Consider the following 15,343-nt stretch of genomic DNA (forward strand, 5'->3'; position numbering starts at 1 on the left):
CTTCTGGGCCTGGAACTGAAATACCACTGAGGCCTAGAGGTGATCTTTAGGGAGGAAAGGTCAGGGGATCTAAGCCACATGACCAGCGAGATGCCAGGGCAGGAAAGGTCACCTGGGGGCGAGGTCCTTGCTTTCCCAGGTTTGCCCTTTGCTAGGCCCGGGGCTTCCCGCCCTGGTGACCTCCTGCACCTGGCCCATCGTCCTTGCTCTGCTCAGGTCTGTCTAACTGCCCATAACACTCCCAAGGTTTGTACCCAGACACCTTCAAGTTAAACTGAATGTCCTCCCGTGTCAGAGCCAGCCCCGGCACGGAGACAGTTGGCACAAAAAATGAGCCACAGGCACAGCGATGACGTGTCTAAGACGCGCCTTCCAACTCGACACAAGTATCGCGTCTGTGATACACCCAGAAGTGAAGCCACCTCGTGGGTGGCAAATGGTATCTCCTTGTGGGTTTGATTTGCATTTCCCCGATGAATAAGGATGCTGATCCTTTGCCCGCTTTTTACTGGGTTATCTTTTTTTTTTTTTTTTAATATATTTTATTGACTTTTTTTACAGAGAGGAAGGGAGAGGAATAGAGAGCCAGAAACATCGACCAGCTGCCTCCTGCACACCCCCCCGCCGGGGATGCGCCCGCAACCAACGCACATGCCCCTAACCGGAATCGAACCTGGAACCCTCCAGTCCGCAGACCGACGCTCCATCCACTGAGCCAAACCGGTTTCGGCTGGGTTGTCTTTTTTTTTTAATATATTTTATTGATTTTTTACAGAGAGGAAGGGAGAGGAATAGAGAGCTAGAAACATCGATGAGAGAGAAACATCGACCAGCTGCCTCCTGCACACCCCCCACCTGCACACCCCACACTGGGGATGTGCCCGCAACCAAGGTACATGCCCCTGACCGGAACCGAACCCGGGACCCCTCAGTCCGCAGGCCAACGCTCTATCCACTGAGCCAAACCGGTTTCGGCTGGGTTGTCTTTTTATTGCTGAGTTATAAGAGTTCTCAGTACAAGTCCCTTATCAGATGCAAATGGTTTCTCCCATTCTTGGAATTATCTTTTCACTTTCCTGGTGGCGTCCTTTGATGCACAAAAGTGTTTTCTTTTGCCCTGGCTGGTGTGGCTCAGTGGATAGAGCCTCGGCCTGCGTATTTAAGGGTCCTGGGTTCGATTCTGGTCAAGGCCACATGCCCAGGTTGTGAGCTCGATCCCCAGTGGGGAGCATGCAGGAGGCAGCCGATCCATGATTCTCTCTCATCATTGATGTTTCTCTCTCTCCCTCTCCTTTCCTCTCTGAAATCCATCAAAATATATTATTATTATTAAAAAGTGTTTTATTTTGATGACGTCCAATTTATGTTTTTTTCCTTTGTCCCTTATGCTTGTGGTGTCAGATCTAAGAATCCATCGCCTCATCCAAGCTTATGGAGATTTAATCCTGTTTTCTTCTAAGAGTTTTATAGTTTTAGGCCTCACATTTCCATCTATGATCCTTTTTATGTTTTTCTTTAAATGGTGCGATGTAGAAGTCCAACCTCATTCTTTCCCATGAGGATATCGGGTTGTTCCGGCACCATCTACTGAGAAGACTCCTCTTCCCACATTGGATCTCAGCACTAGTGTGGAAAATCAATTCTGTCCCATATCCCATTGTGTCTGTCCTTATGCCAGTACTACACTGTCTTAAACACTGTAACTTGGTAGTAATTCCATTTTAAACAATGCATATCAAGGGCTGGCTAGCTGGGGGCGAGGACAGAGGGGCCTGTGGCTGAGGGGCGCATTGGCACGTGGTGGGCATCTGCTGACCGGCTCCAGGGTTTGCCTGGCTCCCCCTGGGTGTGGCTCTCCAAGCTCCAGCCTGTCATTGGAAGGCCCCCTGGACAGCTAACGCCCTCAAAGAGGTGACCCCCATCCTGGCTTCCCATCCCCTTCCCGCCGGGAGATGGAGTCTCTTAATCACAGGGTTCTCCCTCCCTCTCCTGGGGTCCTGAAGAGGGAGCACACGGTCTATGCAAATTACATGCTAACGACATACAAATGAACCCCGCCCAGCCGCGTCCACCCGCCCCGGCTGCTGGACGGCCCGCGCCCCTGGCCCCTGAGAGGAGGGAACCAGGCTGCGACGAGGGGTGCTGGCCCTGGCCCCGCCCCGCCGCGCCCTCCCACCTCCAGGCAAGACCTCCTCCCCGCACGTCCCGGCGGCTCCGAGGTGGTCCCACCCCCCGCGCCCTGCGCCCGCCTCCCCGGGGCCGCCCGCCCGGCGTCCTGCCACCTCCGCCCCGGGAGGCCGGGCCGCAGGAGGCCGTGCGGCGCGAGTGGAGCTGCCGGCAGCTGGGCCCGCGCGAGCCGGTAAGCGGGCTCCCTCCCCTCCCCACGGCTCCAAGGCGCCCTTCCGCCGGGGCCCCCGTCTGCGCGGGGCCTCCCGAGCCCCTTCCCGCCTGTCAGGGGCGAGGATCCGGAAAAGCCTTTTTGTCCTGGGTCCTGGGCTGCCCCAGCCTCCGATGGCTGGGGACCCCCCCCCCCCTGAGGGGTCTCTCCAAAGCGACTGCTGGCCCCCCACGACCTGGGGAGTGAGGGGACGGGCACCCCCTGAAGGCCTGGCCTGAAATATGCTCCCGGGGCGCCGCCTGGACGTCCCCAAGCCCCACCCCGAGGAGCTCCGTCCAGCGGAGGGTGGGAAGCGGAGTGGAAACAGGATCCCTGACGGCAGACAGGGCCCAGGGTGGCAAGAGGTCACGGATTTCTGTTGCCAACCACCCCCCTGGCAGGCTGTGGCCAGCCGGCGCCGGTGGGAAATGTGGGGCACGTTTGGGGCAGAGAAGGGCGAAGGTGACCTGCCCCAGCTCACCGACCTCTGGAACTGCCTCCTTCCTTCCGGGGCCCCTGCCAGGTGCAGGGGTTTGAGGGTTCAAGCCGGCTGTGGCAGCTCTGGGGCCCATGGGGGAGCCCTACAGCTGCCTGCCCCCTGCCCTGTGTCCTGTTCCCTGACATGTGTGTGGTCCGGTGAGGGAGGGGGTCTCCAGGGTCTGCTCTGGGCTTGTGGCCCCTCCTTTTCCCCTCACCATGAGAAGAGAGGGAGAGGAAGAGAGGAGGAGGCCCTCCACTCTGCACACCAGCCCAGGATCCCCCACACCCCGGCCTGAGAGCATCGCTCACCCGTTCCACCATCCTTGCAAACTCGGAAGGGCAGGGAGAGGATGCTGAGGGCCCAGCAGGGCCTCTGTCATCCCATGGGAAGCCCTAAAAACAGCCCCGGGGGTTGGGAGGATAATAAATGTCATCTTGGCATTGTCACCTGGGCATGAAGATGGTCTCTGGGTCGGGGGAGTCCCTGAACGCTGAGGGGGGCAGCTCCCCGGGAAGGCGGCTCACCTCCAGTCCCAGGAAGGGAGGGTGAGGTGTCTCTAGCCGCATCTCCCTCCTTGCCCCGACCACACACCAGGCAGTGATGGTGACCCAGGGTTCCCAGCACAAAGGAAAGACCACTTCCCAGCCGCCGCCGGGGCAGAGGCGACGCCAGAGCCCCCAGCCCCGTCGCGTCTCTGAGTCTTCTGGAATGGACCTGCCCGCCCGGAAGCCAGGTCAGCCTCGGTCCTCGGCTTGCCCGTCTTCTGGGGAACACAGGTGGGTCACATTCATAGCATTTTGGGGCTCTGCCGGAGGCTGGGTGGGAGCGCGGGAACAGGTCCTTGCTCCTAGCGTAGAAGATGGGGGAAGGGGCAGGGGGACGAGATGAAGGACTGACCCACTCCCATGTGGTATGGAAACCACCGCTAACGGGAGGGAGGAGACAGGAAGGGGGTCTAGCCCAACTGGGGTGGGGGTCAGGGTGGCTTCCTAGGGCGGGATCTTGAAGGACCAACCGGGCTTCTCTCTGGCTTAAGATTTTGGAGGAACCACCACGGTAGCCAAGTTGGGGGGCGGGAGGGACAGCTTGCTTGGGGGGGGGGGGGGGCTGAAGGACCAACGGGACATAAAAGCCTGGGAGTTGCTGAGGTGTGAGAGGCTGGCCCTCTCCTCTCTGTGGGGGGGGGGGGGGGGGGCGGCTCCCAAAGGGACGACGCCAGGGGTCCCCAGGCTGGGAGGCAGCAAGCTAAGAGAGGGCCAAGGTGCTGAGTGGTTTCCTAGGCTCTGATTGTCTCCAGGGAGGAGAAGCTGTGAAGAGCCCGCTCCCCCGAAAGTTCCTGGAGGAAGGTGGGTGCAGAGTGAAGGTCCCCAAAGGTACTGTCTAGGGAAGTGGCTGCCGAGAAGGGCACGAAAGGGACCTCTCCACGGAGGGGCAGGACAAGGATGAACCAGGGACGATGTCTCTTCTCCCATCGCCCCTCCCTGCCACCTCTTGTGCGTGACCGTGCTGCTCGGAAGGGAAGCGCAGGGTCCTGGAGCTTGGGAGTGCCGGGGGTGGGGCAGCAGCGGAGGGAAGAGCAGGAGGAAGTGGGGGTGCAGGGGAAGGCTGGTGGCCCTTCTGGGAGCGAGAAGGGAAAGCAAGCGGCACATCCTGGAAAGGTGAGGGGCAGGGATGTGTCAGGGAGGAGGGGCGAGCTGTGGACAAGGGTGTGGAGACTTGACATTCAGGTCACCGCGGAGAGGATCAGGTGGCATTGGTGGCCTTTCCATTTGCTGAGGGCACAGAAATCCTGGAAGGGGCCCGAGCCAGCGAGGAGGAGCCGAATCTGAGGTTTGCCCGAGGATCGGGCCGAGGGGATCTTTAGGGCCGGTGTCCCAGGCAGGAGCCAGGAGGGCGGGAGGTGCTCCTGGCCGGCAGGAGGGCTCACGGTCACACACACACTCTCACGCACACCCCGAGGCTGGGATGAGTGGGACAATGGTCTGGGCAGGGCTGTGCCCTGAGAAGGGATCTGAGCACCTGGAGCCACCACTTTAGGGTGGATCCAGCTGAGGTGCTGTTTGCCAGCGCCTGGCCTGGGGAGAAGGTGTGGGCTGCTGGGCTTGGCAGGAAGAGGGGGTTTCATGTTTCTGAGCGTTTTCTGAGTTTCCATGGCTCTTCCCCGGACCTGGAGCTAAAAGGAGGGAGGCTGTGGGAACAGGAGCTCATGGGACCCGTGGCTTCACGGAGGCCAAAGTTGCTCCCCCTGCCTGCCGAGCCTGGAGCCCCGGGAGCAGGTGAGGTCTGAGGATGTTGGGGAGAGCCAGGATGGAGGGAAGGGTCCGGAAAAGGGCTCTGCATTTGGGGGGCTGGGGGGACTTGGGGCTTCCAGGTCTGGTTATGGCGGCTTCTGTGATGAGGGGGAGTGACCTGGTGGTGGCAAGGAACTGAGATAGGACTGAGCCAAAGATGTGAGGGTGTGTGTGTCTGTGGGTCTATGTAGCATGTGCCTGTCTGTGCATTTGTTGGCATGCCTCTGGGCTTGCCTGCGTGTCGTCTATGTCGGTGTGTGTCTACCTGTGCATATGTCTGTAAGCATGTGTCTTGATTTTTTTTTTTTTTTTTACAGAGAGGAAGGGAGAGGGATAGAGAGCTAGAAACATCGATGAGAGAGAATCATCGACCAGCTGCCTCCTGCACACCCCCTACCAGGGATGTGCCCGCAGCCAATGTACATGCCCTTGACTGGAATCGAACCTGGGACCCTTCAGTCCACAGACCAATGCTCTATCCATTGAGCCAAACCGGTTTTGGCTGTAAGCATGTGTCTTGATTTGTGTCCACGTGTGACTGCGTGTGTATTTGCGTGTTGGAGGGGTAGTGCGCAGAGAAGCCCTTGCAGGTGGTAGATCATGGCTCAGCAGGTTGTGGAGCTGGACTGTTGGCCATGGCTCTTTCTAGAAGGAGCCTTGTAGGGCTGTCAGAGGCTGTGCCCTTGTGAAGTGTTCTGGACACTCCTTGGCTGCGCCCGGCACCAGCCTGCTCACCTTGGCCTCCAGCACGGACAGAAATTCGCTGTTGCTGTGGCATTGCGAAAGACTGTGTTTGTGTGCAGGGAGCCTGGTTATGAATGGAAATGTATGCGCGTGCCTGGGGGGTCAGTGGGACGGCCCTGGCCCTGGGGCCCTGCTCCGTTCTCCAGGCAATGACCCAGTGCTTGCTGTGTACCCGGGCCAACGCCGCCCCGGAAGTCCCACCTGCTGACTACCAAGGGATGTTAGACTGGGAAGAATTCCACTCACCTGCCGGCTCCTCCTGCCAGGCTGGCTCTTGGAAGCGGGTGAAAGGAGATACCAAGGCCAACGCGTGGGCCCCTGGCCGCCTCCCAGCGGGTGGCGCTCCTCTGATACCTGGTGTTGAGGCAAGAGGGACAGTTTCAGCTGCTGGGAAGGTGGCAGGTGAGCCGGGGAGGCTGGCAGCTTCATTCTGTCCCCTCCCTCCCTCCCCAGGCAACCCAGGCGCTGGTAGCAGTGGCAGCGTTCCCAGCAGAGGATGCCCCAGGCCCTGGAGCGCGCCGAGGGCTGCTGGGCCTGGGTGGTCCTGCTGGCCTCCGTGGTGGCCCAGGGCCTCACCCTGGGCTTCCCCACGTGCATCGGCATCTTCTTCACTGAGCTGCAGCGGGAGTTCCAGGCCAGCAACAGCGAGACCTCCTGGTTCCCCTCCATCCTGATGGCCATGCTCCACGCAGGGGGTAAGCAGCCTGAGGGGGGACCGGGGAGGGCACGAAGAGCCACAACCTCGCTGGCCTCCTGGTCCCTCTCCTGGAGGCCACTGGCTTTGCCTTTCGGGTGAATTCCTAAGATTTCACTTGATTTCAGCAGGGCCGCTCGCTCCCGGGGCTGGAATCCTGCTGGGCTGGGCTGGGCTGGGCTGGGCTGGGGCGGCACCTAAGATGCAAAGCCAGTCCCCTCAATGACCACTGCAGGATGGATCCAGACTAGAGGAGGCGCAGCCTGGGGTCCAGCTGGGAGATCACCCTGAACCTTAGTTTCTTCCCCTGCAACATGGGGGTGACACCCGGCGCCCTGCCCACCTCCCACATGGGATCGTGGGGAGATCACGTGACACTGGGCAAGCGCTGAGTGAGGGAAATGTCAGCCGCTGTGGAGGCTTGTATCCTGGAGATCTTCATCCGGGCTTCAGGACAGAAGGGGGCTCTTTGAAGACACCAGGAGCAAGATGGGGGCATTGGGAGAGCCCCATCTCTCACCAGGCAGCAGAGGGGGAGTTGCAAGGGCTGGGAGATGTGGAGGAGGCAGCCCCCCTCATTTCCTGGTTGGCTCCTCCAGGACTGTGACCACCTCACCCTGACCCCAGCCATGCGGGAAGGTCCGGAGCTGTCCAGGGAGTCTGCACAGCAGCCTTGGGCTCAGGGGCCTGCCCCGAGCTTCTGGCTGCTCTGGCCTCCAGGGAGACTCCGCAGGGGCCTCTCGGGGGGCCTGGTCACCCGCAGCGGGGTCTGGTGGGGCCGCAGGGCTCTCCCTGCGTGAGGGTGTAGGGTGCTTGCCTAGCAGACCCCATCTCCCTGCCCACCTCCTGCCACTTCCTCCACCTGGCACCAGTAGCCTGCTTGTTCTTCCACTTCCTTCCCTCCAGTCGGGCGGGAGGTCAGACTGCGAGGTGCCACCTTTGCTGGAATGACTCCTGAACCTGTCACCCCGGGGCACGGGCTCAGGGCAAGGGGAAAAGGCCAGGCCGAGCCCAGACCACATGACCTTTTCACTTTCGAGGTTGGTGCAGAAGTGGGCATCTCAGAGGGCTCCTTCCATGCAGCCAGATGGGTCTGGGCCACAGGCTGGGAGGCGGGCATCTAGTGGGACCCCCACTTCCCAGCCAGCTTTCGACTCACTGCCCCCTAGCAGGCTCTCCCGCATCTCAGTCTGCTTGGGACTCCTGTCTGTCTCGTCTCTCTCTCTCACACACCTTTAGCCCATGCTCAGAGATTGATAGACCATTTTATTTTATTTTATTTTATTTTATTTTATTTTATTTTATTTTATTTTATTTTATTTTTTAATGCCCTTGGCCGGAATCAAACCCGGGACCCCTCAGTCCTCAGGTCAATGCTCTATCCACTGAGCCAAATCAGCCAGGGCTGATAGACCATTTTAAACTCGAAAGTATCGTTGATCCTAAGTGCCCCCTGCTCCCACACATTTCAGAGATGAGGAAAGCAGGAACAAAGTACAAGGCCTGCCCAAGGTTGCAGAGTGAGTTCTGGCGCCTGCCAGAGGAACACCCTGCCTCCCAGCGCCGCACCCCAGCACCCTCAGCTATCTCAGCTAGGCTGGCTCCCGGCCCAGGCCCACCTCCATGACTCAGGGCTTTCCCCAATATCACCTTTCCTAAGACAGGTCAGCGTATGGCGGCGGGGAGCCTGGGTGGGCCCGTGGTCATAGCACGGCAAAGCCTCGCCTCTCCCTCTACTGCGGCCTCTGCTCGATTATCTCTGAGGATGGACTGCTCACTTCCTCTTTCACCCCAAAGCTGATACCGGCCACACACACACACATCCCCTCTTCACCCCAGACACGCACACACAAACCTCGTGTACACACACACTTTCCCTGAAACTCCATTCCATGGACTTGGGGGCAGGGCACTGGGCGAATGGGGCCTTGCACAGTGCCAGGGAGCAGCTGGCCAGGACTGGCTGGTTTTTACTCCTCTGGGTCTGGGCCCGGAGAAAGCCGCTCGGGATGGGGGTGGGGTAGAGGAAGACAGGCCCCTCTCCAACAGCAGCCACACATCTGGGTGCCGGGCTCTGGTGGTGGCTGGAGGTGGTGGGGGCGGGGAGAAGGTACCCCAATTTTCTCCAGAGGCCAGTGCAAAGGGGTGCAGAGTGGCCCAGGGCCCCAGCTGCTCACCCTAGACAGGTGGGAGGCTGGAGGGAGGGCTATGGCCAGTCTTCTTCAGGATGGGGTACGAGTAGGGACAGAGGGGTGCTCACTACGATTTAGGTGCCTGGGACACCCCCCCCCGCCCCCGAGACAGACCCCCAGTGAAGAGGGCACCCCGGCCATGAGCCGATCCTGTGTCAGCGGCTGGAAGGTCCTTGTCTGGGTCAAACTGGACATCGGCAGCACCTCACCTCACACCTGGTCACACGTCCCCCAGCCTGATCCCTCATTCTGTAGGAGAGGAAACTGAGGCAGAGAGAGAGCGAGCCTTGCTGGGGTCACATGGCCAGTGCGTGGCAGGGTGGGCATCAGGATCCAGGACTGCGGGCGCCAGGGCTTATGCCCTTTAAGCCTCCTGGCTAGTTCCTGCTGGAACCCCTTCCCGGCCTCCCCGCCCCCTCCCTCTGGGACTCCTCCCCTGCTGGCTGGCTTCTCATCCCTGCCCCTCCTGCCTCCACCCACAGGGCCCCTGTGCAGCATCCTGGTGGGACGCTTTGGCTGCCGAGCCACCGTGATGCTGGGGGGCGTGCTGGCCAGCCTGGGCATGGTGGCCAGCTCCTTCTGCCGCTCCCTCGGCCAGCTCTACCTCGCAGCAGGCTTCTTCACAGGTGATTGTCATTCCGTTTGGAGAGCTGGGCGCCTATGAGAAAGTGTCATATGCAAGTGAACAGGGCAGGCAAAGCTCAGTGCTGGGGCTGCTCACAGGAGGGAGCCCACAGGGAGAGAGGCCACGGACAGATAAATAAGGGGTATATCTGATCGCGACAAGTGCGTGAGAAGACAGGACAGCCGATGTGACAGCGCCCTGGCGGAGGGCGGTGGTGAGCAGAGATTAAACAAGGGAACATGTAGACTATCAAGAATGCCCAAAGCGGAAGATACGCAGGGTGGAAGGGAGGTTGCTGTTTGCAACAAGCAAGCAGAGGAGGCCTTGAGAGGAAGGGACGGGGGCAGAGAGCTGAAGAAGGGAGTCTGCCCCGAGGCTCTGGGGGGGGGGGGGAGGGCATTCCAGGCAGAGGGAACAGCAAGTGCAAAGGCCCTGCGGTGGCCAGGAGCAGATTGATGGCCAGATGAGTCGAGGGGCATGAACAAGGGGTGAAGGCTGGATGGGGGTTCAGTTGTAGTGAGATGGGAAGTCATGTGAGGGGTTCGGGCGGCTGGGTAAGTGACATTCATTTGACCACTGTTTGCAAAGCACCTGCCAGCTGGCCGGGGTGTTCAGAAAACCCTGTAGGAGGCCGAGCACATGAAGTGCAGGGAAGAGGTAAGGATGAGCCAAGAGCGGGAAGGCTGACCCCAGCCTCAGTGCCCTGAGCTGCTGGAAGAATGAGGCGGCCACTCACCACCATGGAAACGAGGGGAGGGCGGGTTTGCAGGGAGACGGGGAGCTCAGATGTGGAACAGGCCCCCGAGCTGAGCGAGCTGTTGGGACATTCTGAGATGGCTGGTACTCAGGTCTTGAGCTGAGGTGTCACCCTGCTGTCAGGAAGGGAGAGGGAGGACTGAGCCCAGGGCACTCCAGTGTGCAGTGGTCCAGACAGGGGGAAGTGACAGGGAAGTGGGAGAACCCAGAGGATGGGGGTTCTTGAAAAAAAAAAAAAATGAAGGAAGTTGGAGAGGAAGAGGAGTGGTTCAGGGTGCCACGCCGCTGCCGGGTCAGACCCCGTGGAGCCCAGGCTCCGGATTTGGCAATGGAGAGGTTGGTGACCTCGGCGAGAGCAATTCTGGAGCAGAGGTGGGGGTGAGAGTCTGATGGGAGCAGTTTCAACAGAGCACAGGAGGAGGGCAGTTGGAGATGGCTGAGCTGATCAAGCCTCCCACGAAATTTTGTTGTAAGGGGAGCAGAGAAATGGGCGGGGACCCTGAAGAGGCCGTGGGGTCAAGGGAGGGTTGTGTTTTGTTTTTAATGAGAGGAATAACAACGAAGGAGAATGATCTGGAAAAGAGGAGAAAAACGGGTGATGCAGGCGAGAGGGAAATGGCTGGAGGGCTGTGCCTCCGAGTGGACAAGAGGCAGGGCAGGGGGAAAGGGCTGGGCACAGGTGGTCCACTGTCACCGGCGGAAGGGAAGGCGCTGTCAGCTGGGAGTGAGGAGCGGGAGGTGTGGAGTATAAAGAGGAAGAAAGCCCGGGCGTCGTCCAGGAGGAGGGAGAGCTGATGGACGGCAGATCTGGCCACCCAGGGCCCGCCTGAGGCTGGTGGTCATGGGTGGCGGTGAGCTTTCTCTCCAGAAGGCCCAGCTGTGGGGGGCAGGCACAGAGTGAGCTGTGTCAGGACAGGGAAGTCGGGGGGAGTGGGTCCCAGGCAGAGGGAACCGCAGCAGCAATGTCCCGAGGCTGGGAGCAGCTTGGTGTCCAGAGGAAGAGAAAAAAGCTGATGTGGCTGCCTCCTGGTGAGTGACAGGGAGCGTGGCCTGAGATGGCACCCAAGAGGTGGCCGGAGGCCCGATGGTACAGAGCCTCCCGGGCATAGTAAATACTTCGGCTTTTCCCCTAGGTGTGAGGGGAAGTCTCTGGAAGGTGTTAAGCAGGAGAGAGACTTACTTTGAACTTTGATTTTAAGTTGTTGTTGTTTTAATATATATATATAGTTTTTGGTTTTTTTTAGAGAGAGGGGAAAGAGAGAGAAACATCAACGTGAGAGAAGCACATTGATTGATTGCCTCCTGCACGTGCTTTGACCAGGGCCTGGGCTGGGCCAAACCGGCTAGGGCTAAAATATATATTTGTATTGATTTCAGAGAGGAAGGGAGAGGGAGAGAGAGATAGAAACATCAATGATGAGAATCATCGATTGGCTGCCCCCTGCACGCTCCACACTGGGGACCGAGCCCGAAACCCAGTCACGTGCCCTGACCGGGAATGGAACCATGACCTCCTGGTTCATAGGTTGACGCTCAACCACTGAGCCACGCCGGCCGGGCTGCTGTTAAGTTTTTAAAGATCCCTGGGTACTGTGCCCAGGGGACAGGTGTGCTCCTGGCAGCCCTGGGAGGGCAGATCTGAGGGGCGGATGTTTCTAGGGAGGAGGGCAGGCGGGCTGACTCCGTCTTAAATCCCTGGGGACCTGGAGGTGGGTTTGGGCTAGACGGGAAGGAGAGCAGGCGTGGGACATGGCCCTGTGACCCCCGCTGTGGGTGCTGCGGGAGGCTCCAGAACGCCCTCGAGCTGGTCCCCCCTCTTCCACCACAGGCCTGGGCTTGTGCTTCAGTTTCCAGTCGACCATCACCGTGCTGGGCTTCTATTTCACCCGCCGGCGGGCACTGGCCAACGCTGTGGCTTCGGTGGGCGTCTCCCTGGGCATCACACTCTGGCCGCTGCTGGCCCGCCACCTCCTGGAGGACCTGGGCTGGAGGGGCACCTTCCTGGTCTTCGGCGGGGTTTTCCTCCACTGCTGCGTCTGCGGGGCCGTCCTGAGGCCCGTGGCCCCCAGCGTGGCCCCCGCACCCAGAGGAGGCCCTTCGGTGCCCTCCAAGACCCCCGCGCCCGGCTGCCTGGCGGCATGCGGCCGGGCCGTCCTGCGCCACCTGGCCTTCGACATCCTGTGGCACAACGCGGGCTACCGGGTGTTCACGCTGGGCGTCACGTGGATGATCCTCGGCTTCCCGCTGCCCCAAGTCTTCCTGGTGCCGTACGCCATATGGCACGGGGTCGACGAGCACAAGGCCGCCCTGCTCATCTCCATCATCGGCTTTAGCAACATCTTCCTGCGGCCCATGGCTGGGCTGGTGGCCGGCCGCCAGAACTTAGCCACGCACCGCAAGTACCTCTTCAGCCTCGCCGTTCTGCTCAACGGGCTCACCAACCTGGTGTGCACGGTGTCGGCCAGCTTCCGCGTGCTGGTGGGCTACTGCCTGGTGTACAGCGTGTCCATGAGCGTGGTCGGCGCCCTCTTCTTCCAGGTCCTCATGGACGTGGTCCCCATGGATCGGTTCTCCAGGGCCCTGGGCCTCTGCACCATCCTGGAGAGCATCTCCATCCTCATCTCCCCGCCAATGGCTGGTGAGGCCCCAGAGGGAGGGCGTGACCTGGGAGGGCAGGGTTAGGGGGTGAGGCGGAGGGAACCGTCTGCACAGATTCGGGCCCCGTCCAGCATCCCAGGGGTTGGGACTTGGAATCTGTGATTTTTCCCCAGGCACCTCACGGGACTGGCTGCAGCCTGTTCCCCAGCTGGCACTCAGTATGAAGAGTTAAAAATAGGGGTTTGGGTACCACACTTACCTGAGTCTGTCATCTTCCTCTCTGTACCTGCTTTCTTATCAACAAAGTGAGGATGAGAATAGAATCTACCTGGTCAGCTTGTGGTGAGGGTCACAAGTTATACCATAAAGCGCTTAGTAGAGAAGACGGCAGAGTCAGGACTAGGCACGGCTTGGCTGTTACTGACATCCTGGTTCTGCCACTTCCTGCCCATGGGACCGACCCCGCAAGTCATTGACCCTCTCTCAGCCACAGTGTCATCTGCAAAACGCAGAAAAGAACACCTGCCGTAACCAGGGCTTGGCCTGTGCCGAGCCGATATCCCGAGTCCACTGGCCCTTGTCACAGCGCCTGCCCCAGGGTGAGCGAGACATGCCCTTCAGGGCGCTTTGGCCGGAGGACTCTTCCTGCCTGGGCCAGAGGAGGTTGTGTTTCCTCTCCCCCTTCCCTTTACCAACTATTTATTGAGTGCCTGTTCGGTGCCAGCCACAGTTCCCAATCCTGGGGTTCCACAGAGACAGTGGGGGGCTGGCAGCCCGGGGCCGGGCCTAACCTGCTCTCCGCCCTTCAGGGTTTGTCCTGGACAACACCGACAGCGACTTCAGCTACGTGTTCTACATGTCGAGCTTCTTCATCGTCTCCTCCGCCCTCTTCATGGGTGGCGGCTTCTGTGCGCTTCAGAGGAAGGAGAGGCAGGGCAGGCCGGCCGAGGCCGAAGCAGCCATCCCGGAGGCCGCCCCGCTGCGGGCCCTCACCCGGGAGGACACCGGCAGTTCGGAGAAGCGGCCGTGCACCGAAGAAATCATGTATGTGACCAGCGTCTGAGCCCCAGGATCACACGTGTGACCGGCATCTGAACCCCGAGGTCAGTGAGCGAACACTGCCTCCGCCCAGGAACGGGATGTCCTGCTGTTTCACCGCGTGAAGCCCGAACCAAAGGCCGTCCCGTCCCGCCCCGCACGTCGGGACTCAGCCAGGAGCTGGCCTCCGAAGACTCAGGGTTCCTTCCGAGGAGCAGAATCCAGGAGCCGGTCCTCCTGACATTTTCCCTTGGGCACCAGGGTACGAGGGGCCCAGGAAGGTGGGTCTGAGCTCTGCTTGGGTCTCTCACGGCCGACCGGGCTCAGCTGGCTGCCCACTGCCGCTGCTACAGCTCAACACACCGGGCCTTCGGGTCCAGCCTGGATGCTTCTGAGGTGACCTCTCTGTCCTTCTCCAGCTCCAGACAGTTCCAAAGAGCTCACCTGTCCTAAGCCCTCCGGCCTCCCTTCCTCCCTGTGGCCCAGCCCTTGCCCTCGGGGCTGCCCCCAGCACAGGTTGCTGGGCCTCCCACTGACTGGGACTTGGGAAGAAGGGCCTTGGGAGAGAATTGGTGGTGGCCTGCAGCCCTGGATGGCCAAGCTGCGGATGAGCCTGCATCAGGGTTCGGACAGATTAAATGTCGGTGGAGCACCTGTCCTGGCGTCTGTGCGGAGAATCGGAGGGGAGCTCCTGACTTGGGTCCTCGAATCAGTGAAGTCTGAGGAACCCCCTGCACAGTCGGCAGAGCCCGCTCCCGGGTCTCATTCCTGTGCCCCACCTGGTATTTGACCGGGAAGATTAGTGCTGGGGTTGGTGAGGGAAGCCAGGCATTTGACTGAGCAGGGAGGGTCCGATTGCTAGGCAGGGCCCAAGGGCCTCTGTGAAAATAGAGCTGCCTTCGCGACAGAAGCCCTTCTACTCCCCTCTCCTGCCCTCCTCGTCTCCCCGCTGTGTCAGAGGCGTCAGCCCTGGGTGAGTAGCTGGCTGGGCCAGCTGCCAGTCCCCCCCTGCTGTCCATGGGCCTGTGTTTGGCCTGGAGGTCAGAGCTCTCCCCACACACCCTTTGCTGGTGCCCTTCCTTGAGGTCATCACTGTGGGGGGCTGGCTGTCATTGGCCCAGGCTTGTCCCAGCAGGGTCCCAGCTGAGGCAACCGAAAAAGTTTGTTTGAATTACACACAGAAATGTTTCCTGCTGCAGATTATAAACCCCGGGAACTAATGAAGCAGGAACACGGGCCTGGAGGAGGCCTCCTCCCCACTCAGTCCTCCCAGCTTAGCAGGGGCTGTTCACGCCCAGGGCCTTGTTTGTTGATTCTGGCTCAACCAGGCTCCAACGAGAAAACCTTATCAGGAGGATTGATTTTATTTTCATAGCCTTCCTCCTCCACAAGTCCAGCTGGCCTGAGTAAGCATCCTTGGGGTTGTCCTATCCTCTCCAGGACCCTGCTACGAGTGCCCCCTTATGGCCAAAAGAAGTAATGCAGAGGCGAAGCAAAGGGGCTTGGCTGGGATAGTGGAGACTCATGTTGGACTCTGCCTCAATTTA

At 60.2% G+C, this 15,343-nt stretch overlaps 1 protein-coding gene across 1 annotated transcript; it reads left to right on the plus strand.

The window, feature by feature from the left end:
• The first annotated feature begins 6,375 nt into the window (after positions 1–6,375).
• Positions 6,376–15,314, plus strand: SLC16A5 (solute carrier family 16 member 5). The gene is made up of 4 exons (XM_028130628.2): positions 6,376–6,588; positions 9,262–9,405; positions 11,989–12,798; positions 13,568–15,314. The coding sequence occupies exons 1-4, from the start codon at positions 6,390–6,392 to the stop codon at positions 13,819–13,821; spliced, it is 1,407 nt and encodes a 468-aa protein (XP_027986429.2). The 5' UTR covers positions 6,376–6,389; the 3' UTR covers positions 13,822–15,314.
• Positions 15,315–15,343: the final 29 nt, after the last annotated feature.

The sequence above is a fragment of the Eptesicus fuscus genome, chromosome 20 (assembly GCF_027574615.1).
Source record: "Eptesicus fuscus isolate TK198812 chromosome 20, DD_ASM_mEF_20220401, whole genome shotgun sequence".
Lineage (NCBI taxonomy): Eukaryota > Metazoa > Chordata > Mammalia > Chiroptera > Vespertilionidae > Eptesicus > Eptesicus fuscus.